This window comes from Rhodofomes roseus (assembly GCF_022264815.1).
Source record: "Rhodofomes roseus strain CIRM-BRFM 1785 chromosome Unknown C8Q71scaffold_12, whole genome shotgun sequence".
Classification (NCBI taxonomy): Eukaryota; Fungi; Basidiomycota; class Agaricomycetes; order Polyporales; family Fomitopsidaceae; genus Rhodofomes; species Rhodofomes roseus.
In genome coordinates this window covers 878351-900110 of record NW_025952968.1, presented here as the reverse complement: position 1 = coordinate 900110, position 21760 = coordinate 878351, and the positions used below count along the sequence as shown (strand labels likewise).

The 21760-nt window shown below is 56.7% G+C and overlaps 9 protein-coding genes across 9 annotated transcripts; 5 read left to right on the top strand and 4 right to left on the bottom strand.

Moving 5' to 3' along the window:
• Positions 1-262: 262 nt before the first annotated feature.
• On the top strand, positions 263-573 carry C8Q71DRAFT_858706 (uncharacterized protein; the record flags this gene model as incomplete). The annotated part of the gene is made up of 3 exons (XM_047927546.1): positions 263-292; positions 353-423; positions 477-573. The coding sequence occupies 3 exons, from the start codon at positions 263-265 to the stop codon at positions 571-573; spliced, it is 198 nt and encodes a 65-aa protein (XP_047778245.1).
• C8Q71DRAFT_100586 (Nop52-domain-containing protein) lies at positions 468-2049 on the bottom strand. The gene is made up of 5 exons (XM_047916255.1): positions 1903-2049; positions 1741-1854; positions 1525-1681; positions 1341-1472; positions 468-1288 (listed from the first exon to the last, which is right to left on the bottom strand). The coding sequence occupies exons 1-5, from the start codon at positions 1961-1963 to the stop codon at positions 790-792; spliced, it is 963 nt and encodes a 320-aa protein (XP_047778244.1). The 5' UTR covers positions 1964-2049; the 3' UTR covers positions 468-789.
• A 274-nt stretch (positions 2050-2323) lies between these two features.
• Positions 2324-3212, top strand: C8Q71DRAFT_100425 (transthyretin). The gene is made up of 5 exons (XM_047916254.1): positions 2324-2358; positions 2423-2557; positions 2628-2733; positions 2789-2957; positions 3010-3212. Exons 2-5 carry the CDS (start codon positions 2530-2532, stop codon positions 3097-3099), a joined length of 393 nt encoding a protein of 130 aa, XP_047778243.1. The 5' UTR covers positions 2324-2358; positions 2423-2529; the 3' UTR covers positions 3100-3212.
• Positions 3213-3325: 113 nt separating this feature from the next.
• On the bottom strand, positions 3326-4800 carry C8Q71DRAFT_858703 (uncharacterized protein; the record flags this gene model as incomplete). The annotated part of the gene is made up of 4 exons (XM_047927545.1): positions 3326-3696; positions 3750-3840; positions 3899-4246; positions 4306-4800. 4 exons carry the CDS (start codon positions 4798-4800, stop codon positions 3326-3328), a joined length of 1305 nt encoding a protein of 434 aa, XP_047778242.1.
• Positions 4801-5075: 275 nt separating this feature from the next.
• On the bottom strand, positions 5076-5837 carry C8Q71DRAFT_797364 (membrane-associated proteins in eicosanoid and glutathione metabolism; the record flags this gene model as incomplete). Its single annotated transcript, XM_047925743.1, has 7 exons — positions 5076-5128; positions 5179-5224; positions 5276-5387; positions 5443-5488; positions 5541-5603; positions 5655-5761; positions 5812-5837. 7 exons carry the CDS (start codon positions 5835-5837, stop codon positions 5076-5078), a joined length of 453 nt encoding a protein of 150 aa, XP_047778241.1.
• Positions 5838-6392: 555 nt separating this feature from the next.
• C8Q71DRAFT_763794 (glutamate-rich WD repeat-containing protein) lies at positions 6393-8197 on the top strand. The gene is made up of 4 exons (XM_047924027.1): positions 6393-6625; positions 6682-7005; positions 7061-7757; positions 7821-8197. Exons 1-4 carry the CDS (start codon positions 6436-6438, stop codon positions 8155-8157), a joined length of 1548 nt encoding a protein of 515 aa, XP_047778240.1. The 5' UTR covers positions 6393-6435; the 3' UTR covers positions 8158-8197.
• On the bottom strand, positions 8154-10144 carry C8Q71DRAFT_763790 (proteasome activator pa28 REG alpha/beta subunit). Its single transcript, XM_047924026.1, has 12 exons — positions 10084-10144; positions 9964-10022; positions 9841-9903; positions 9781-9785; positions 9421-9721; positions 9324-9361; positions 9256-9264; positions 9176-9189; positions 9081-9098; positions 8896-9026; positions 8714-8827; positions 8154-8654 (listed from the first exon to the last, which is right to left on the bottom strand). The coding sequence occupies exons 2-12, from the start codon at positions 10009-10011 to the stop codon at positions 8613-8615; spliced, it is 783 nt and encodes a 260-aa protein (XP_047778239.1). The 5' UTR covers positions 10012-10022; positions 10084-10144; the 3' UTR covers positions 8154-8612.
• A 51-nt stretch (positions 10145-10195) lies between these two features.
• On the top strand, positions 10196-14503 carry C8Q71DRAFT_763785 (atypical/TAF1 protein kinase). The gene is made up of 15 exons (XM_047924025.1): positions 10196-10427; positions 10477-10927; positions 10981-11129; positions 11182-11467; positions 11523-11707; positions 11768-11992; positions 12049-12144; positions 12198-12361; positions 12414-12663; positions 12723-13119; positions 13173-13522; positions 13571-13722; positions 13780-13906; positions 13960-13996; positions 14050-14503. The coding sequence occupies exons 1-15, from the start codon at positions 10413-10415 to the stop codon at positions 14367-14369; spliced, it is 3204 nt and encodes a 1067-aa protein (XP_047778238.1). The 5' UTR covers positions 10196-10412; the 3' UTR covers positions 14370-14503.
• Positions 14504-17979: 3476 nt separating this feature from the next.
• On the top strand, positions 17980-20808 carry C8Q71DRAFT_763761 (uncharacterized protein). Its single transcript, XM_047924024.1, has 4 exons — positions 17980-18424; positions 18474-18767; positions 18822-19091; positions 19144-20808. The coding sequence occupies exons 1-4, from the start codon at positions 18097-18099 to the stop codon at positions 20601-20603; spliced, it is 2352 nt and encodes a 783-aa protein (XP_047778237.1). The 5' UTR covers positions 17980-18096; the 3' UTR covers positions 20604-20808.
• Positions 20809-21760: the final 952 nt, after the last annotated feature.

Sequence of the window (21760 nt, the reverse complement as noted above, 5' to 3'; positions counted from 1 at the left end):
CTCTGCGCCGTGTAGCATGAAACGTGATCCCTGCTACCGCCCACAATCCAGAATGAACTCGACAAGTCCTCGCGTTCCGGTTTTTCTCGACGACGGCCGTCGAATCCGTCGAGCGCCGCGTCGATACCACCGCCGACTGGTATAAGAGCGGGTTTTATCTGTATCGTTTTACACTCATCTAGAGGTCAAAGCCTTGCCACTCGCAATCATCCTCAGTTTGTCTTCGCGTCATCGCCTCACTCACCACCACATCTCGACCAAGATGATGAGCCTTCTTGCCCACCGTACACCCGTAAGTGTTCTCGACTTCACGTTGGATGACGATCATCTCTGACCTACGCATGATCGACAGTCATTGCTCCTTTTCGGCGGCATTCAAACCGCTATGTGGACCTGGGTGTGGAGTCAACAGGAGACGTCAAAGTAAGACAGCCTGATGGTCTTTGTAGAGCGTTAACTCACCGTTACTTCTTCAGGCTGATCTCTGGTCCCCTCCCCTCCGCTATCCCGAAGGGCCATATTGGACAGGCTCGCTTCCAGCGCCATGCTCACGGGACCTATGCGTACGCATAGTTCGAGTCACGACTATCCCTCGCCTCCGTAGCATCTGTCATCCCTGACACAACACCATAATTGATCGTGGCATAGGAGTGAGCCGTTGCGATCCCATACGATACCGCAGCCATCTGTCGCACTCTGTATAATACAATATAAACGCACATCGTTCGGGCTCCCGACGTAAGGACACACAGAATGGTTCCAGGCGAAGAACACAATTGTCGAGGTCCCCTAGCTAGCGTCTACAATGACTGGCCCGTTCGATTCCTCGTCCTCCGTATGACTTTTCCACAAGCTGTACATCTTCCGTCGATTCGCATCTCGGGTGTCCTCTCCGCTGGCTACGTCAAATATGCGCCGCAGCAGCGCTTTGCGGAGGGTCCCGGTCTCCACTGCCCCTTCGGCTTTCCAATCGGATACACATGCGTTTGCAAGGATGTTTGAGAACGTCGGCGTGGACAAGCGCGGCTTTTTACGGCTTGGTGGCTCATCGTCGGGTTTGGGGGTCATTGCGGTGAACAGTGGCTCGAACATCGCAGACTGTATGCGTTCGTAAGTGATCTTGGTGGGTGTCCTAGAAGCCAGTCTGAAGAAGGGGTCCAGCAGAGTCGACAGTGGCGCTGGTGACGGCGAAGGCTCTGGAGGATCTCCGAGGATTTTGTTTAGCTCCTCGAGGTATATGTCTGCCAAGTGATACGCAAGGCTAGTTGGTACACGCGTATCATCTGGACTGGTTTGTAGCATTAGCGATAGACGACACAGATTTCTTGAGGACCCCTTACCATAGCGGTCCTCCCTGTCGTGTCAGAATCGCGTTATAGCGGTCGCAAGAGGACGAATCCCAATGCGTCCGCAGTAGTAGCCTGAAGGAAGCATTGACGAATCTCCGAATGAGCATATAGTATTTGTCAATTCTAGCGGTCCATCGTTTAGCTAGCAATCATGGCAAGTGGGCATTCTACTAACCGTAAGCGGTCAATCCCGCTCCATTCGCGGACGGTAGCTTCCCAGAATCCTTGAAGGAAGTCAAATGGTCTTGAGGGTGACGAGATGTTCAACAGGATCTCTGCGAGCTCGCTAGCCAATGCTTGTTGTACCAGCGGCTTGTCAGACATCCAAAAACCTGTGATACCCGAGCATCAACTTCGACGTCATTCAGCGGTAGTCAAAACGGTGTCCTACAGTAGAAAATGCCCTTCCAGAGTTTTGACATCTCAGAATGAGGCAATGAGTCTCGTGAGGGATCAGAAAGAAAGGCAGCCAATTGCTTGGTCGCCTTGTCTCTAGTCTTCTTGTCTGCTGGGATGTCAGTGGGAGTACGCGATTTTCAGCCGTAAGTCTCACCCGTAGAAGCGAGGTATTTGGCTAGCGGGGGAACCTCTGACGAGGAAGATGCTGCCGCCATACTTGTAGAGCCTTGAAGGTTGTTCACGTTCGATATGCTTAACCGTGAGTGGCAACTCAGTGTAGACCAAAGTCAGATGCGATCGGGCATAATGGGGATGTTTTCGCAGACACGTGGTCTGCGATCGAGGATGGGAACGATGGGCGCTAACGTCAGACTCAGATCCGAGGCGGTTATAGCAGTCCTGTTGTAGCACTACGCCTGTTTCTTGCAACACGATCATGGTAGCCGTCGTAGGTCGAGGAGGGGCTATTTTGAAAGCCATGAAGCCTATGGTTTCTGCAATATTCCATCCGAGCGAACAGCCGGGTGTTCGCCGGGGGAGATGGTTCGGCACAAACAGTGAACTGTCGTTAGGTACTGATCATTTCCCAATGGCCAAGGCACTGTGTCAGGTATGTCTCAAGCACCCCGAATTGCAATATGCAGTTGGAGGCGGTGATTGAGACGCACATCCAGCCCCGGCGGGCGTAGATTGCATCAACGGGGGCAGACGCGCAGTGGTCAGGCCTCCGTGCATATAAGAAGCCTAGCTGAGATCACCGGCACCCTTTATCTCAACGATCATGTCGAAATCGCCTATTACATGCCATGGTGAGTTCGAAAGTCGGCTGGACACGACGTGATTTTCAGGGCATGCTGGTTTGCTAATGGGCACTCGCAGTGCTTGACTCATCGCTGGGCAAGCCAGCGGCGGGTGTCCGCGTCCGCCTGCAAGAGTACAACCCAATAGCTGAAGCAGCAGCCGCACTTGAGCCGCTCGTAGAGGGGTAAATCGTAGTTCTATTGACCGACCTTCGCGTGATTGACAGTCCATCTCGACAGAGAGACCGATTCGGACGGTCGTTGCATGCAGCTATGGCCCAAAGCGACAGAAGGTCAGACTCAGGAAGAGCTCGCCAAGCTGAAGGCGGGCGCCATGTACAAGGTCTTCTTCAAGACGAAGGAGTATTTCGAGGGCACAGGAAGGAAATGCTTCTATCCCTGGGTAGAGGTGTGTACCACTCGCGACGATGAAGGCCAGTATCGCACTCATGCGTGAACAGATTACATTCGAAGTGCAAGATCCCGACCAACACTACCACATACCCCTGCTCATTAGCCCCTACTCGTACACAACCTACAGAGGTAGCTGAACATTGTAATATACTCCAAACATACACTACGGATACATGTACATGTGTTCTAGGTATCAACAACTGTGCATAATGCGGGTTAGGCTGTTACAGTAGTGCAGGCGGTCTAGATATGACAGTGACAATGCAAATATGGAGCAATGCGAATAGCGGACAATAACACAAAGCGAGCGGATAGCAGACGGACCACACAACAGTGAGGGCGGTGCCCATCCAATAGAGAGGCCTATGCGAGGCTTAACCCATTCACGCCGTCGCCAGCACCTTCAACCTCTCGCTCTTCGTCGCCGTACCGTCTCGGCCGTGGGATGATAGGCCTCAGAACAGGGCTCCCGAGGCCGATCTGCGCACGTAGGGTCGGACTGGACAGTGCACTGGCGGGGCCACGGTTGAAGAATGACGAGGACGAGCCAACAATGGGTGAGGAAGTGGCAGAGCTAGGGCCTTGAACAGGGATGGGAATAGGCATGGAGAGACGCGGCGTGCCAGGAGTCCGCGGGTTGAACAGCGATGGCTGGTTATCCCGCAAGAAGCTAATAGATGGAGAGACCGCGCGTCGTTTGTTAGCAGTTGGGTACGGATCGTATCGATCATCCACTATGCGCAACGTCAGTCAAGAATGATAGAGTAGATAGATGAGATTGACGCACTCTTCCGCTTATTCGTCCTGACGGCGCTTGATGTTGGAGGTGGCGTATACCGCCATGAAGACGCAGCAGGGGAGCCGACTAGAGACGACGGCTAGGATGATACAATGTCAGCTCAGAGCACCCCTGAACAGAGATGTGACGGGACGTACGACATCGACATCCATCGCTGCCCCTCCCGGACTCTCTAACATGTCCTCCCCATTCACGCTCGCGGCGGGCGTGACTGACTTCGAGATAGCGATGGGCTCCACGAACGAGAACGGCACCGAGTCGTCCAGCTCCCCATCATCGTCACTCGGAGTATCCTCTCTCTGAGGCTCCTCGACGTCCGCTTCTTCGGGGTACCTGCCTCGATCTGACGGCGGACGCTGCACGCGGTGGGGCGAGGGTAGCTCACAGAATGATGCGACAAGTCGTTGGAACTGCGCTTCCGATCGCACATCGTCTTCTTCTGGGCGCGACTCGGAGAGGAGTGAGCGTATGCGCGGTGGCTTCAGCTGACGATGCGGATATAGTTAGCACAAGTCAACAAGACAACAACACCTCGTCGACATACTTTCTGAGACAGCCGCCGAGTGTGGGTACGAGCAAAGGAGGAGGGTCCAGACTGGCTGTCGGCAACAGCGTCCGACAGCTTCCTGCTTGGTGGCGGGGTGGATGGGCTGCGTGGTCTGGTCGCCTTCATGTCGGCGTCGCGATCCCGGGGCGCACTTGTAATGACGGGTCCAGGAAGCAATGGCGTAGACGAGCCTGACTCGCCTGAGGAGGGCGTGTCCGTCTGCATCTTCACATTCTCGCGGTCGCTTTCCGACTCCTCACTCGTATTGGTGCCGGAGCGGACCATGGACGCTGCAAGGGGGCTTCGTTGTGGCCGGTCTGGGAGAGATGGGGCACGAGGCACTAGGAGGCTTGGCCGACGGACACGTAGCATGAAAGGACTCAGGTCATCTGCGGCATACGTCGTGTTCGAGGACGAGGGCGATGTCGATGGAGGTAGGGCGAAATCCGACGAGGACGTCGGTAATGGCGGGCGCGAAGAAGGGCCCAGCATGGTAGAGAGTGACCAGACAGGATGTACAATGGGTGTCGACGAGGATAGAGAACGATTGGGGATGATGGAGCTGCGAGAACAAGACGATGTGGGAACCTTGCCATGGAACTGCAATTGTGGCTTGATGCTCCCGCCCCCAGTCCGAACCGGGAAGGCGACTCGGCCACCAGCTGCCGTTTTGGGCGTTCAATGGCTCATAAACACCGATTATATGCGTATTCTGTGGCTACTCTGCTGCACTACGCGACATTGATAATAACGAAGCTCTGGTACGATTAAAGGGCACGGATCAGCTCAATGACCGTCCAGGTTGATGTACCAACGATAGCTGGCCACAGTCAGTCAACAAGTCGATGTGGCATGGCAACGAGAACGTACCGAACCATCCCAAGGAGCCTATAACGCCGCTGAAGAAGTTGTTACGCTGGGTTCACGTCAGACCGCGGGGACATCCATGTATATCACGGCTGCTCACCTTCGCCGGGTCACCGGTGCTGTAGCCAATTGTATACAAAAACCGAGATGCCACCCATGCACTGCAAAGCGCGGCCGCGAGAATTGGGTGCCTCAAGGAGGTAATCAGTGTCCTAATGGTTTGAGGTCAGTGCGGGACGCGAGACACCCTATAAAATCGCCACGAACCCGGTGATGATGGTCGGGAGGTACTCCAAGGTGTTTTGGTGGGCACCTGTCTCATTCATCACTATCACAGAGCACGCGGTACCCTAGGGCACACTTACGCTGTGCGCAATTGAAAATAACAGCGTCTTTAGACGCGGCCGCTTCCGCCTTTTCTGCGTACACTACGCTCATCATGAGTGAGACCGTCCCAGATGACCATGCATACGACTTACGCTGAGGATAGGGAATCTTGGCCCGCCTTCTCGCTCGGCCTACGTTAATAGTCTGGAAGACAGTCAACCAGAAAGTCGAGACCAGAGCTGCCGCGGGATATGCGACACTGCGAATGTGCCGTCAGCTTGTGTCCTCACCCCAGCACATGGAACATACTCTTTCGGGATGGTGATGGCAGACATTATGTACGGACGCAGTTGGATGCAAGCAGTTGAGAGGATGAGTGCAGGTCACCGCAGGGCAACCAGGCGGAATTATATAGAACCTGGAATTCCGAATAATTCGGGAGTACTCTGGGAATACGGTTGATGCGCCCCAGCACACGTCAGCTACACGGCACAGGAGCTAGCTGGCTAGAGCTGACTCAGTGACTGCGAGCGCGGAGACGGGGTGACAGGTGCGTACGTGGACGACGGCAGGTGCATACGAAGCGCAACGGCTCACTCCAAGCTCACTCAGTAGCACTCGCCGTGCCGGTGGGTGGTCTCCAGGTTACGAAAGCCTGGGGACTGCATGCGAACGGGCTTATATGCATCGGAAGCAGCCGCTATGCCAGAAGCTCTGGCCGGGACACAATGTGAGCTTGGAGCTGCGTTTGCTTGCTGCCTGCCACCTGGCAGTGAGTGAGCCTCAGTGCCACTCGCCCCGAGCAATGGCGCCTATCGCGGACCTCGCTCCACGTGACCGTACCTGAGCGTCTACCCCGAAATTTATGATCGAGAGCAGGCAGTCGTACATATTCCGTTCCCTCGGACTCGGCCTTTGCAGCAAACCTCTGTCATGGTCAAACGCACAGCGACAGAGCTCCAGGAGTCGGGTGAGTCAGCCCAGAGGAAGCTGCCCCGCGGAAGCGAGCGCAGAGAAAATGCCGCCAAGCCGGAGGAGATGGGCAAGTTCGAGGACGACTGGGAGGACGAGTACGAGAGCGATGAGGATGTTGTGGACGACGAGGCGGAGGAAGGGCCCGATGGTATGTGCCTTGTAGCGGCCGACATGTACGTGAACCTCATATTATGCCTCCGGAAGCAATGGACATCGACGAGGTCATGCCTGCCATCGAAGAGTCCGACGAAACAGCACCAGCATCGAACACCTTCATTGCTGGTGTCCACAAACTGGAACAGGATGAGATATTGGAACCAGATGACTCTGTGTACATCATGCGACATTCCATGAACGTCAACTGGCCATGTCTATCCTTCGATGTCCTGCGGGACAACTTGGGCGATCAACGGCAGCGTTTCCCCGCTACTGCCTACGTCGTAGCCGGGACGCAAGCGGATACCGCAAAAAATAACGAGCTCTCTGTATACAAGATAAGCTCGCTTCAACGTACTCAGAAAGATCCTGGTGAGCACCGCTCGGTCTGTCGCGATTACTACTGCGACCTAAACTTCTCCCGCAGATGCGTCCGATGAAGAAGACGACGACGACGACGATGCGCTCGACGAGGATCCCATCCTAGACTTCCGATCCGTCCCTCACCTGGGCGGTGTCAACCGCGTCAGGGCACAACCATTGCCGTCATCATCTGCCCTACCACCCGTGTCTCAGCCGTATTATGTCGCAAGCTGGGCAGAAACGGGCAAGGTGCACATCTGGGACGTACGGCCGCTCATTGAAGCGCTAGACGTTCCGGGCTATTCTCCAGACAAGTCACGAACCCATAGCCCTGCCTTCACGGTCACTTCCCATGGACGCGCAGAGGGATTCGCGATGGACTGGGCATCATCCGGCGGATCCAGTCCCTCCGCCTTGCGACTTCTCACAGGAGATGTCCAGTCGAAAATTTACCTTACAACAACGACCCCTTCCGGGTTCAATGCGCTGTCGCAGCCGTTCGTCTCGCACACATCTAGTGTGGAGGATCTGCAGTGGAGCCCGACGGAGGCCACCGTATTTGCATCTTGCTCCGCCGACCAGAGCGTCCAAGTGTGGGACGTGCGAAGCAAGGGTCGACGGAGTGTAGCGGGCATTGAGCGGGCTCACGAGGCAGATGTGAACGTCATCAGCTGGAGTCGCTCGACAACGTACCTTCTTCTGAGCGGAGGAGATGAAGGTGGCATCAAAGTATGGGACCTACGAAACGTCACAAAGAAAGGGTACGTACAGTCGTAGCATTTCCACCGTCGTAGGATTGATGGCTCATACGACACGGACATCAGGACGTCCGCCCCAGACCCTACACCTGTGGCCACATTCAACTGGCACCGGGCGCCGGTCACTTCCATTGAATGGCATCCTACGGAAGACTCTATCTTTGCCGCTTCAGGAGCGGATGATCAGGTTACACTGTGGGACCTCGCGGTTGAACAGGACGACGAAGAGACTGGGGCGATGGAGGAGACACCAGAAGGCGGTCATGACATACCCCCTCAGCTGCTCTTCGTGCATCAGGGTCAGAAGGACGTCAAGGAAGTGCATTGGCATCCTCAGATACCTGGCGCAGTCATTAGCACCGCGCTAGATGGCTTCAATATATTCAAGACCATTTCTGTCTGATGTATCAAGTAGAGTATGAATAGGATGCACTTGCCGCGAATGGGATGGTCAGACAGAACAGCAGCGTGTTTTCCGTGTCATCGAGTGTTGTGGCGGAGTGAATCGGGTGACGTATGGGCCGATCGCCCATGTCCTGGTCTTGTGCTTGCGATGCGCCTGCTCTATCGCTATTAATAACCGGTCTCGTCTATTCAGCTGCACGTTCCTGTCCAGTGCAACAAGTGATTCCGGTACAAACAAGAGATGAACCCCGAGTGGCCCGGCTCAGCGCTGTCCGTAAGGACAGCTAACGACATTGACAGATTTAGAACGGGCGACCATCGCGGGAGGCGAACACATGGTGGCGGACTCCAACTTTCGCGTTCGACGAGGATGGTGTGGGTAGACATTGGCAGTGCCCCGAGCACCGTGGCCAGCGGCTGCCCGTAAAACTAGTCACGCGTTGGCTAGACAGATCAATACATCCCGGAAAGATTGTTCCCCTTCGGCGCACGAATCTGAGACGGTGATAAGTAGAAGCCAATAGCAGCACGCTCCGCCGGCGGAATGCACCCACCTTCGCGATATTCTTGTGTAAGATGTCAGTCAAAATGGCATATACGTTCCGAAGGTCGAAGAGATTCTGCCGCGCAACATAAAGCTGCTTCTCGTCGTGCTCCTTCAGCGCCAGCTAATATTGGCACAGGTCACGGACGGTCAGTCATCCAGCCGCGAGAGGGGACGAAGTGCCACACGTACGGTATAGTCCTCTACATGGGGATACTTTACTATCTTCGAGCAGATTTTTGCGCGATTCAGGTGGTCCTGACGACCCGCATCCCGAATGTTGTATGCGCTTTCTTGTGAACGGTGGAGCTCAGTGAGAACCTCTGCATCACATGAGCATCCGTGACAGCTTGCTAATGGCATCGGTGTTAACGAACCTTCCTGTATTTGAACACCTATAGGTCGCCGAAGGTAGACCATCGTTATCAGAGCTACTTGCGGCTGGCAATGTACATAAGGATACGTAACGTACCGAAATTGTCTCCACTGCACAAGGGAACGGGTGTTATAGTCAGATAAAATCATTGTGCGGCTAGATTGACGAGAACATACTCTTCTATCCTGTCGACGAGTCTCCGATTAGATCGACCGAAAGACTGGCGCAGGTAATGCGAGCTCACTTTGGCATCGACAAGTTGACCCAGAGTTTCACCTTGTCCTGAAGGTCATGAATCATCATGCATTACTGAGCCTACCTGAACATGATGTGGCACTTACGCATAGGTCGGCCAGCTGCTCGCACTCCTTCTTCACCAGCGCATGTACTTTGTCAAGGTGTTGATTGGCCGCAACAAGATTCGGGTATACAGCGTGGCGGGTATCGTTCAATATTGTCAGACCAGCAGTGGATACCGCGCCGTTGGCGTCGCTAGAGTGCAGCTTGCGCTTCTTGACGTCCGGTCCGTCCTCTGCGGAGTTGGGTGGGGGATAAACCGTCGTATCGGTTGACTCAGCAGCGTGAGACATGTGAAACGGAGATGAAGGATCATTGGTAGAGTCAATGAACTGCTGCAGTTCTCTACAGCCATCCGTCAGCACACTACGAAGAGAAGAGCAGCGGAGAGAACGGCGTATTACAGTATCTAGGGGTATGAAGCGGTCAGCCGGTTCCGCGTATATCGTACTATTGATGCTCACCTTGCAAGGGAAAATGCGGAAGACAATCTCCTCCGCAGCAGCTACAGCAGCCGCTTGGAATTCCTGTCGCAGTGAGCTTATGAGTGCCTGGGGCTGGCACTTACTGGGTTGACTGGAACATACCTCTATCTTCTTGGTAGTTTCCTTATCCATGCTACGCTTACCTGGCATGTCTATATATTCTATGATTCGAGTACGGCAAGTCTGGCGAATGTGCGTGTCGAGTCGTGCAGTGATACTCACGGACTCGCGTTGAACGGCGAACGGGCGCTTACCGAGCGACACGACGCGGGGGATGCAGTGGCCAGCGCTAAAGTCATGAGATTGAGCAACGCGTTTGTCAACGCGTTTGTAAGCGCTCAGCTACATTACCATCGCTCGCCGGCGGGAGTCCAGCGGCGTCTGACTCTGTGGCTGCGACCTCAAGGCCTCAAGTCCGTCCCAACCTCTTCCTGCAGCCTGCTTCAGACGTCGTCAGATCATATCTTGCTCCGTCACATTGTGGTTGATCATCCTTTCGGTCTACAATCTCTCTAAGGGGACACCCCGCAGAATTACTCACTGCAGTCGCAATGTCTGGCGCCCAGGTGAGCAGCCTCTCAAAACACGATATTTTGGCACCTAATTCGGTTGTAGGACGAGGGAGATGTCATCTCTACACTGACTGGCTTCTCGTTAAACAATGTCCTTAGCGGACTCGACCTACCGACAGGACCCGGTCTCTCCAATCAACTGGGTATTGCTGGAGCCGCGGGTTTCACCGCGCAGCAGATATACAACGACAAATGGGACAATGACCCTGATGCAGTGGGTCCGGGAGAGGGGCAAGACTGGGAGGACGAGGTGGATCGGGAACTGGAGGCCGAAGGGTCTGACGACGATGGTCAGGTCAAGACGGAGGCAGAGTCCCCGCAGCATGTTGGACCCAAAGAGAAGCGCAAACGCGTGGTTAGACGCTTGGTCGAACGTCCGAAGACCGTATACGAAAGGTTCCCGACTTTCGAGAAGAACAGAATCCTGAGCTTCACCGAATTATTCAAGGGACAGACAACACAAAGGTCGAGAATCTCGAGGCGGCCATTTCAGGGTGTGTCGTTTAGGCAGCTCTAGCAGCTTGCTTGTCCACTCATCTCTGTATAGTTGAAGCTGTTCATCCGAGGAAAAAGGAGACTCCACGCGGATTTCTCGCAGCCGTAGTGGGCGACACGGAACGACAATTCGAGAACAAGCGCGTAGAAGAAGTCGTCTCGTCTGGCAACGTGGAGGTAGACTTGCGAAAAGCACTGCAGGTATGATCCACAGTGGCCAGCAGGCCCCCGTCTGACTCACATCTTCATGCAGGAACGTTCTGAGGCAGACGCGTCTATCTCTCTACCTCTACATGACCGCTCCTTCGACCTCGTTCTGCTCTCCAATTGGGAGGACCAAATAATGTACGAACCTGATGTAGATGCTGCACCGACCCCATTGGCGGAACCACCGGCGGATCTAACGGCGCCGCAGAACAAGGTTCTCGAATCCGGAGCTTGGACGCAAAGTATCATATGGAGTCCTCGTGCACCTTTCCGCGACTTCACGCAGCTGGAGCTAAACGAGGAAGAGACTGCCGCCGACGAGCGACCGCCTGGTAAGAAGTCCCTCGATATTGAAAGCGCGTACGCCTGCAACTGACTATGTCGAAGCTCAAGATGTCGCGAGGCCACGCAAACGACTCAGGACAGATAACCAGCCGAAGGATCGCTTCAACCTATCCAATGATCAGTATTACGAGGTCAACAAGGAAGGTGGTCGGCATCGTGTCCGACAAACGTTCGGTCAGCTGGTTGTGGAACACGCTTACCCTGCCCAGAAGCTTCAGCTACCCTTCGTATGCATTCGCTTATGGCTATATCTTTGCTGCGCACTCATGGTATCTTCCCCAATACAGTACAAGACGCGTCTGTCAAAGCAAGAAGCACGCTCTTTCCATCGTCCCGCGCTGCAGTTCCCTTCGAATGTCGAGATTCACTTCGCGAAGGTTCGAACTGCGAAGAAGAAGAAAGACAAAGCGGGCAGGAAGGTTGGAAAAGGCGGCAACGTTGGCGAAGGTCTGCATAGGACTGGCGATCTGAGTCTTCGTGATACAAGCAATTTCGTACTTTGGGAGTACTCGGTATGTCTTCTCATACCTTACTTGGTCATTTTGTCTTGACATACGCCATTCTATAGGAGGAGCATCCGCCGATAATCTCCAATTTCGGTATGGGCAACATTCTCGTCAATTACTACCGTAAGAAAAATGATAAGGATGAACATATTCCAAAGGTAGGATGTTGCGCGCTGTTCTGACTACATCATACTCATCCCTCCATTTATAGTTTGATCTGGGGGAGCCTATCGTTATTGAACCTCAAGACGAGTCTCCGTTCATGAAATTTGGATATGTCTATCCCGGACAGACGGTTCCTGCCATCTATAACAACCTGATGCGAGCACCCCTGTTTCGTCACAAGCCATACCCCACCGACTTTTTGGTCATCAGGTCTGCTGCTAGCCTCCCCCAGTCTATCTACGAACCTGACCGCCTTCGACAGGTCCACGTGCAAGAACGACACGAAGTACTACATCAGGGAGATCAAGAACCTGTTCGTGGTCGGCCAAACCTATCCTGTGACGGAAGTCCCTGGCCCGCATTCGCGAAAGATAACGAACACCATCAAGCACCGCCTCCAGATTATCGCGTTCAAATTGCTCGCGAAGAGTGCAGAAGAGCGGCTTAAGATATCACGACTGATGAAGTATTTCCCTGACCAAAACGAGCTGCAAATGAGGCAGCGCCTCAAGGTAGATTGACGTGGCCGTGCTGACTCTGTGGTGATTGGAAGCTAAGTATAACTTGACAGGAATTCATGGAGTACCATCGCCGCGGCCCTCATCAAGGCTTCTGGCGTCTGAAGGGCACATGGACCATACCCTCTGACATCGACATGCTCAAGATGGTAACGCCGGAACAGGTGGTCCTCTCCGAGAGCATGCAGGTCGGTCAGCGCCATCTGCAGGATGCCGGTTACAGCTTCAACGGCGAGGTCGCCGAGGACGACGAGGGCAACCTCTCCATTGAGCAGCAGCTTGCCCCGTGGATTACGACCAAGAACTTCCTGTTTGCGACGCAAGCAAAGGCAATGTTGCGGCTCCATGGAGAAGGTGATCCCACAGGGCGTGGAGAGGCGTTCAGCTTTGTCCGCGTGTCCATGAAGGACATCTTCGTGAAGGCAGGCGAGGATTACGAACAGAAGCTCGGTATGTCGCCTGTCTCTGTTCTGATGGCTTTGAGATAAACTGACCAACCGAAGCCGAGGCCGAGAACCGCCCCAAATCTGCGCATCGTTACAACGTTGCAGAGCAACAGCAAATCTATAAGTCGGAAATCGAGCGCATCTGGAAGGCTCAGTTCGATTCGTTGAGCCGCAAGGACGAACCTCAGCTTACCGAAGAAGATGAGAAGAAGGCAGAAGTGAAGCCACAGCAGCGAAAGCCGTTCGGTACACATGACGGTTACACCCCTGCAGGGTCTCCTGTTGCTCACCGCGAGACTCCCGTTCCTTCGTCCCCGACTTTCAGCAGAGGCTCTTCGCTCGTTCGTGATCGCGAACTGAGTCTGGGGCCAGATGCACAGAGAAGGGTGCTACGGATCAGGCGTATGGTATGTATGAATACTCGCAGCGTAAATGTCAACTAACGAGCCCTTCAGGTTGATGGCGAGTGGAAGACAGAGATCATAAGAGACAACGCTGTCATCGCTGCGTATGTGAAGAGACGGCAGGCGCTGGAAGAGGAGGCAACTACTGCCGATGCCCTGGCTCCGACCGGAGACGCTGAGAAGGATCGACGGGCGCGCAAGAGGTACCCCTATTCTCACGTAGCGTCGATGTTTGTCCTCATCAATGTTTACTCTCTCAGGTTGGAGGAGGAGATCGCCAGGATGAAGAAGAATCAGGAAAGACGTCTCCACCGTAAGAATGCGAAGATAGTGAAGGAAGGCGGGACTCCCATGCAGTTGAATCGCCCCCTCAAACCTGATACTACAGTGAGTCGCTCCAGGCAGTGTTCTAGATGTGCTTCTTACGAGATCGCTTGCAGAGACGTTGCGGACATTGCGGTCAGATGGGACATATGAGTAAGTATGCCTCACCAGCACGCTGGACTGTATTGATGCAGTTTCATTCACAGAGACCAATCGGAAGTGTCCTCGCTGGGCGGAATTCAACTCTGGCAACCCCCCTTTGCCAACGCCGGCTGCCACCAGTCCCCCTGCGGCATCTCCAAGCACGTCGGCTGGTTTTGTATTTTCCGCAAGCTCGGATAGCATGTTCTCGCCGGGTGCCTCAGGATCGCTGCGTCCTCCGAACCCATCCTTGAGCCTGGGAGGCCATGGGCCATCTCCTCTTGCGACCAGTCCGCCTGTCATGGCGATGGACGAAGACGATGAGGTTCCTTCTACTCCGTCTCTGTCAGGCCCGAAGTTGAAACTCAGTCTCAAGAAGTCTTAACAACATGGACTTTGATTTTCCGTCACTGTAGCATTAGATTTGCTCTCGCTCTGTTGTCACTCTAGGATTGTATACTGTAGTTCATTGCAATTGCGGATGGGATCGGCGTCGTCATTCGAGCGCCCTCGTGTGTACTTCGTCCTCCGCATCAGCGCACGCCGTCCGGATGCGAGTTGCCATTCTCGGGAGCTCCTTGGCGCACTCCTTGATCCGTAATTACACGGCGGTGTCCTAAGCTGGACACTTCGCGGGTCATTCCGCCACAGCGGGACCCACTGGCGACCACAAGTGAGTTCAGTTAAATCCCCGCGCCCAGCCAAGTACTGATACGCGAATTCCAACGTCGAAGTCTCGTGCGGCTGGCCCCGGTCCTCTTCCCTGCCTGCCCTTGGCGATAGAATGCTGGTTCTCTACCTCGGGGAGCGACTGGCGCGCTGATACCAACCCGCTTTTCAATGCGATCAGTGTTGCAGTGTCCCCGTTCGAATACATGGCATGCGGGCCAGGTGAGTCGCGTTGGAGATTGCGGAGACATCAGCGCGCCTTTGCCAGTGGTTTGCCCCTTTTAGGTAACCTACCTTGTGCCTCCTCCCCGACTGCCCCGACCAAAGGCGTCACAGCGTCGTGATCGCCATTAGAGCGGTGAGTAGGGGCCCGCCTGCAGGCCTGTAGGTATGCCTGTCGCCTTTCCTCGCGTACGAGAGTGAGTCATCCCTGCGCGCCCCTGCAACATTTCTCTATTGACCACTACAGCCGGGCGGCAGCTCCTCAGAGGACCGCACCCTGCATCGGTGAGCAATCTGGATTGTTTGTTCCTCAGGCCGCAGATATGGCGAGACCGGTCACTGATATCAAGCCCGCAGAAACGTGCAGTGTTACATTATTATTATTACCATGTCCCGCCGCGTACTGCGGCTTGCCTCTAGACCAAGACGCTCGGTGACGCCGCGCAAACGTTGGCTGTATCCCATCGGCATCGGCTCTAATGCTCTGACGGCATAAGGGCCCCGTCAGTACTACTCTTGATGCTTCGTACCGGTACGTTGCGAATGCCGATTGCAATCGCGCGCCGGTACCTTCACGGCCGTAGTCCTTTACAGGTCACTGAAATCATCGGTACAGACAAGGTTCAGCTACGCCTTCAGACGGGATACGTGGCAAATGGTGTTAGTCCGAAATGCGTGCGTCCTTCTACTCAGGAGCTACCGTCGTAGCTCACCATGTAGCGAACCATCCGCCTTCTTCAATGCGAGCGGTGCACTAGCATCCTCGAAATGATGCGCTCTGGGAAGATGCTACTCGAAACGCTCGTGGATGATCCCCACGGGGACAGTGACGGGAAGATGACCAGATGTTACCACGGGGAGGCCTTTGTCGTGCGGATTTCGTTGTTCCTGCCTACGCATCTGATCAGCTTACAGATGACCAGCACGGTGGCGTAAGTACGAACTGGTCGTTCCTACAGCGAACCCGCCAAGCAAAGAAGGCTTTCGCATCAGCAAGGGGACGCTTCGCGGATCAGGTAGGCTGTCGAGAATATGGACTTGAGCTGAGATCCGACGTGGGTGGCTAGTCTCCGGTCGAGTGCTGACTCGTTGCTGTCGACACAGTCGGATGTGCGGCCCCGTAGACCCTATCCTCTCGTTCAGCATCAGGCGGGGACAGAACAATAGCGCTGCGCGCCTGCCTGAGCGGTTCGTGTTGGCTCCTGTGACCAACCCTGCAGCACACGGGCAAGGCTGAAGGGGCCCTCTTGACGTGTAGGGGGCACTCGCCGGGAGGGCGGGGCCTGCACTTCCTGGTTGGGCACACGCCGCTGAGATGCCACTGTCCGCATGCAGGGCTCTCGACCCGCGGGACGATGTCAGTTGAGCAACCTACAGCGGGTTAGTGCGGCTGCATTCAGACAGGATCTGTACTGACTCTGCGGTAGATGCGGCTTCAACGAGGTAATGCCTGGACAGCGCTGGGGTCCCACGCTGTCTGCGCTGCTACGGTTGGAGATCTGTTCTCTGCTGCAGGGCGAGAAGCGAGCTGACGTCTGTCTGTTGGCAAACGCTGCGCCCAGAAGGCAAGGGTCTACGAAACCCTAAAGATGCGGAAAGATAGGCGCACCTCTCGAGCTAACAGCGAGCAATGCATCGGCTGCTGTAGCGGAGGAGATGCATGCGACATGATTGAGTTCGCTATGTGCCAGCTACCTTAGGGGCCGGCCGCAGTGGCAGCGCAATAATAAGCAGGACGTGATGTCGTGCCTCTGCATTCCCGTTCTTGCTGCTGCTAAAAATAGTGCTGGTCTCGCAGCGACATCTCCCGTCAGAACGCGGAGATGGAAAGCCCTGGCTGTCCCATGGTGGGCTGAGTTTGTGCGGGACGCGAATAGCAGACCTCCGCGCTCTGGCAGATGCGAGAAGGGGTTTACGTTGAGAGACTCAGGAACGGCGCGTAGCATCTGCGCGAAGCTGGGCTTTCCGAGAGCACCCGTTTGAGAACCGCTGCTGTTATTACCTCACGCATGCAGCGATCCGCTGAGGCTGGCCTGCCGTACGAATGGTCGCGCCATCCCACGATCCCTCCCGCGTGCGCAGAGGGAGGATCAGTTATGGGAGGTGGCCTTCCCGAGTGGACCCGCGTTGTAGCAGCTGTATGTATGGCCCACAGGTCGCACGCAGGATTCTGCGCCTCTCCGGGGCTGTTCTGCTGGGCGAGCGTGGGGAGGAGGGCAAGGGATCAGGACATCTTCCGCGCGCACCCGGGCGAGCGTGGGGGGCGGGCGTGGGGCAGCCCTGGGGCCGACGGACGCTGCGCGCTCCGAGCGACCCGGGCGACGTCGCGAGCTGGCTCAGGCTGGCTGGGCCGGTTCGCACGGGGCGTGGGGCCAGATGGGGCAGGCCGAGCCCGGGCGGGCGGCGCAGCGGGCGCTGGGGACGAGGGGCTGGCTGGGCCGGCTTGGGCTGAGCTTCGGCAGGCTCGTGGAGGGCTTCGCCGCTTGGCAGTGCTGCCGTCCTTGGCGAGCCACAGCGATGCCATCTCTTGGCCCCGCCCCTGCCGCCCGCGCCCGCAGTGTCCGGAGTCCCGCGCTCTCCTGCCTCCACCGCGTCGCCTGCTCGCGCCTCGCTGCCCACTGCCATGTCTTCGCGTCTTCGCCTTCTGCGTTTCGCCAGCGCGCAGGCGGGCGCCGTTTGTGCTGCAGAAGTCGGGCCCCGCACTCCAATCGATGCAGCTCGATTAGTGGGAACACACTCCCTCGCATTGGACCGAGGCCCCGCCAGTTCACAAGCTTACAGCATAGCGGCCGCCTCGCAGGGCGAGCGGGCGGCCGATGGTCGGTTCTGCCCGCTGCGGGGCCTGTGGCGGATGAAACTTGGATGATAGTCGGGACGCTGCACGCGCTGGCTGGAGGGTGGTGGTATGGCCAGGGCGGCGACGCTGAGGGCGCGGGTCATGGGACCGTGGGACCCCGGAGGGAGATGGCCGGGGCCTTATAGGGAAGGCGGAGGGCGTGCCAAGCGGGAGCGGCCAAGGACACGGCAGAGAGGCTTGGCAGCCAAGAGATCGAGATAGGGCCTCTCTTTTAAGCCCGTCCTCCCCACTGCCCGCCATGCCGCCACACATAGCCCGCGACCTCGTCCCCCTCGCCGACCTCGAGCACTCCCTCTACCGCCACCTCTACCCCTTCGACCCCGCCGCCCCCGCCGCACCCCCGCCCCCGCTCCCTGCCCTCGCCATGGCTGCCTCCCCGCGGCAGTCGCCCTCCTCCCTCTCTCCGCCCCCCCTCTCCCACTCCGAGGGCTCCTCCAAGGCCTCGTCCACCCCGGAGGCCTGCACGCCCCCGCCCGCCGCCTCCGCCCCCACCGTTGACGACCCCTCCTGCCGCTACGACTGCCAATGGCAAGACTGCGACAAGGTGTACCCCGAGCCGGAGGCCCTCTACAACCACCTCTGCAACGACCACATCGGCCGCAAGAGCACCGGAAATCTGTGTCTTACCTGCAAATGGAAAGACTGCAGCACGAGCTGCGCAAAGCGTGATCACATTACCAGCCATCTCCGAGGTACGTAAATTCTCTGCCCAGTCGAGCTCGCACCCTGAGCCTCGACTAGTCCATACCCCACTCAAGCCGCACGTCTGCGTGATCTGTAAGAAGCCGTTCAAGCGTCCCCAGGACCTGAAGAAGCACGAGAAGATCCATACCGAGGAGCACCACGCCCAACACAAACACTCCAAGGCGATTACCGTCTCCGACCCGACCTACTCGTCGCGTGTCCGCGGCGACCCGTCTGCGGACCAGGACAACAAGATTCTGCCGCCTCACCTCGCCGCCCTGCATGGTATGGACAAAGTTCAAATCCCCGTCGCGCGCGCGAAGTCGAATTCCCTCTCTGACCGCTCTTCAGGTAAGCGCGTCTCGTCTCGTGCACGTCCGAGTTCCCGGGCTGATCCAGATGCAGGACCAGAGTACGGGGGCATTCTGTCCACACCTTCTCCCGAGATTGAGCAGGCGGTTGTCCGATATTCGAACCCAGACGCACACTCGTCGCGGACGCAGCTCTATCAAATGCAAAACCACCATCAGCTGCCCACTTGGGAAGTTCTCACGGTCGATGGCACGCCCAACCGGACGGCGGGCGGTGGCGCGAAGCGATCTCACGACGAGTACAGCGTCGACGACTTCGTCACCGATGTCAAGAAGCGCAGAGTTAATCCTGCCTACGATCCCCGTGCGTCTCTAGCTACCCTTCGTTGCCAGACTCTGCTCACATTTTCCCTCAGATATGGCTGCCCGGTTGAACACGCTCGCTTACCAGCAGCACATGGGTGTGGGCTCGGCTGCTCCGCCGCAGAGCCAGGCTGACTTCAACCCGCGTTCCGTTTCGTTCGACATCCGCAGTCCAGAGGAACTTGCCGCTGTGAATGAGTTCTTGATTACCCTCGGCCGCGATGTCGCCGGCAACAGTGCTGCCCATCGTGTGCACCATCCGCCTCCCCCTTCTGAGACTAACCCCAACTCGTTCTTCGATGCTACGTCGCTCAGTCAGCTTGGTCTCGCTGGCATGCCCGGCATACCAGCGGTGTCTGGTCCGGGCTCTGGTTCAGGCTATCAAGGCGACTCAGGTTATCTCTCCGTCGACTACTCATCTCACCATCTTCCTCCCGTCTACCCAAGTCGCTCCTCTCACCAGTCCGTGCAGCCGGTTCACTTCACGCATCCAGCCGAACCCCCGATCCCGTATGCCTCGCAATACTCAGGTGCTCGGATTCGCGGTCAGCGCATCTCGTCCGACTTTGATGACGTACAGTCTCGCTACATGCACCCTGAGACGCAACAGGGCCACTACGGCTACATGCAGGGGCATTACCTCACACCGCCGTTGGACGGTATGCCAAATCCGGGAGCGTCGCCGATGTCCCCGTCGTCTACGCCGTCAACAGGGACGCCGCCGCACTTGGGTGAGCCCTCGTCCATGTTCACCCAGGAGGGCACGGCTGTCTTCGACTACCTCCGGCCGAGCAAGGCGCCACCGCCCGTCCAGCTTGCGCCTATGGATTATGGAGGCAACCGCATGCGTTCGTCCGTGCTGCTCAAGACGGCGCCGGGCAGTGTACCGAGGCCGGCCCCGATGGAGCCCAAGTTGGGAATGACTGTGCACAGGGGCCCGCCCGCGAAGCTCACGTCGAGGGACGTCACCGAGCTTGGGACGTCGCTCTCGCGCCCGTCGATCCCATCGAGCTCGTCCTCCAGAGACGGTTCGCTCTACCCGCTGCTCACATCGGGCGACGAGCAGTACAAGCTCGCGCCGCTGAAGACGCGGTATCGCTCGCCGTCACCACCCGCGTCAGAATCGGCGTCGTCGCCGATGCTCTCGCGCGCTTCGACGCTATCGCCCACGCCGTTCGAGTCGTCGCGGCCTTCAACTGCGTCGTCGTCGTCCTCGCCTAGCCCGCGGCCTACGATCCTCCCTAGCATTCACGAGATCGCGCAGGGAGCTGCACGCTCGAAGGCGCGCCGGCGGGATTCAGACGACCTTGCTCGCGCTGTCGGTCAGATCGAGCTCGAGAGCCGATCCGCCCGCGACGACCCTGCGCAGCGCGAGGCACATGCGCGCCTCGTGCGGGACCTCCTTGTCTCGATCAACCTGGAGTACAGGAATAAGTTCGGTACACCACCCTCTGATGCACGGCGTGTGCGCGCACACGAAGAGGTGCGGGACGTAGAGATGGTCGTTGCGTGATGCTGCTGTTGCTGCTTCGCACCGGCTTGTACTATTCGGACGAACTTATTACAGTATTCTACGATCGCTCTCATTGTATCATCACTCCTGTTGTGTAGTGTAGAGTACGCTTACCCAATGTCATGAGTTCCGTGTCCCGCATTCCGACACTTTTCTTACGACATTCCCGTCGCAATCAACCATCTCGTTATGCCGAACCATCAAAGTGCTTCGGACTGACCTCGAGGTCCGAGGAGTACACTGCGCAGTGATACGGCTGATTGGAGTTGCAAGCGACGGAGCCTTCTGTATCTCCTCGTGTGTGGAGTATGCACATTCACGTAACGATGCTGTAAACTTCGTGGCCGCGTATGTATCACGAAGAATTGCGCAAGGTAGGAATCCTTCCGGTCTCTATGGTTGTCAACCACAGGCAACATGTGTCTTTGTCAGTGACGTCTAGGCGCAGCAGCCATACACGCACCATGTAGGGCTATCGACTGTATTGCACAGGTTCGTGGTTCATGTGGCCCTCACTAGCGCAACACGTTCCACAGGATTCAGACCCAATCCGCCTAGAACCAACATGTTTGCCAAGCTGCACAAGCAAAACGCGAGGTGGAGCAGGCTTGGTGACGCCAAGTTGGCTTGGTCCGGAATAAGGAGGATTTCCAACCAGTAGATCTAGAGGTGTCAGTGGGTCCTCCCTCCGGGCATGATCGCATGTGCAGCGGAAATGGGCACGAATCTCTTGGCTTGCGCCCATTCCGTGTCTGGGCCGACGAGCTTATCAGCGAATAGATTGACGGCGCGTGCCTCACTGCGGCGCAGACAGAAGTTGTCCTGAATAGAAGAGACTGGCACGGAGCACTACGGAGCGAAGGGTGCATAACGCGCTCGGATGTGACGGAATGGAATGCAGTAGAGTTCATGATCAGGCGAGCGCTCGGGAGGAAGGACGGCTTGGCGAGCGGATGCTGTAGCGCGTAACTCGGGCTGGCACTGGGCTGGCATCGGAGGCAGGTGAATGATCGTGCCGCATCATGAATGAGGTCTGCCAAGAACACCCCGCACGGTTTGTAGGCCTCCGTGTGCTCAACGTGCCCGGCATAGACCTGCCGCCTCCTGCCGCGCGCGATCAGTGCTATTCAAGTGCTTTTCGGCGACTTCTGACCTAG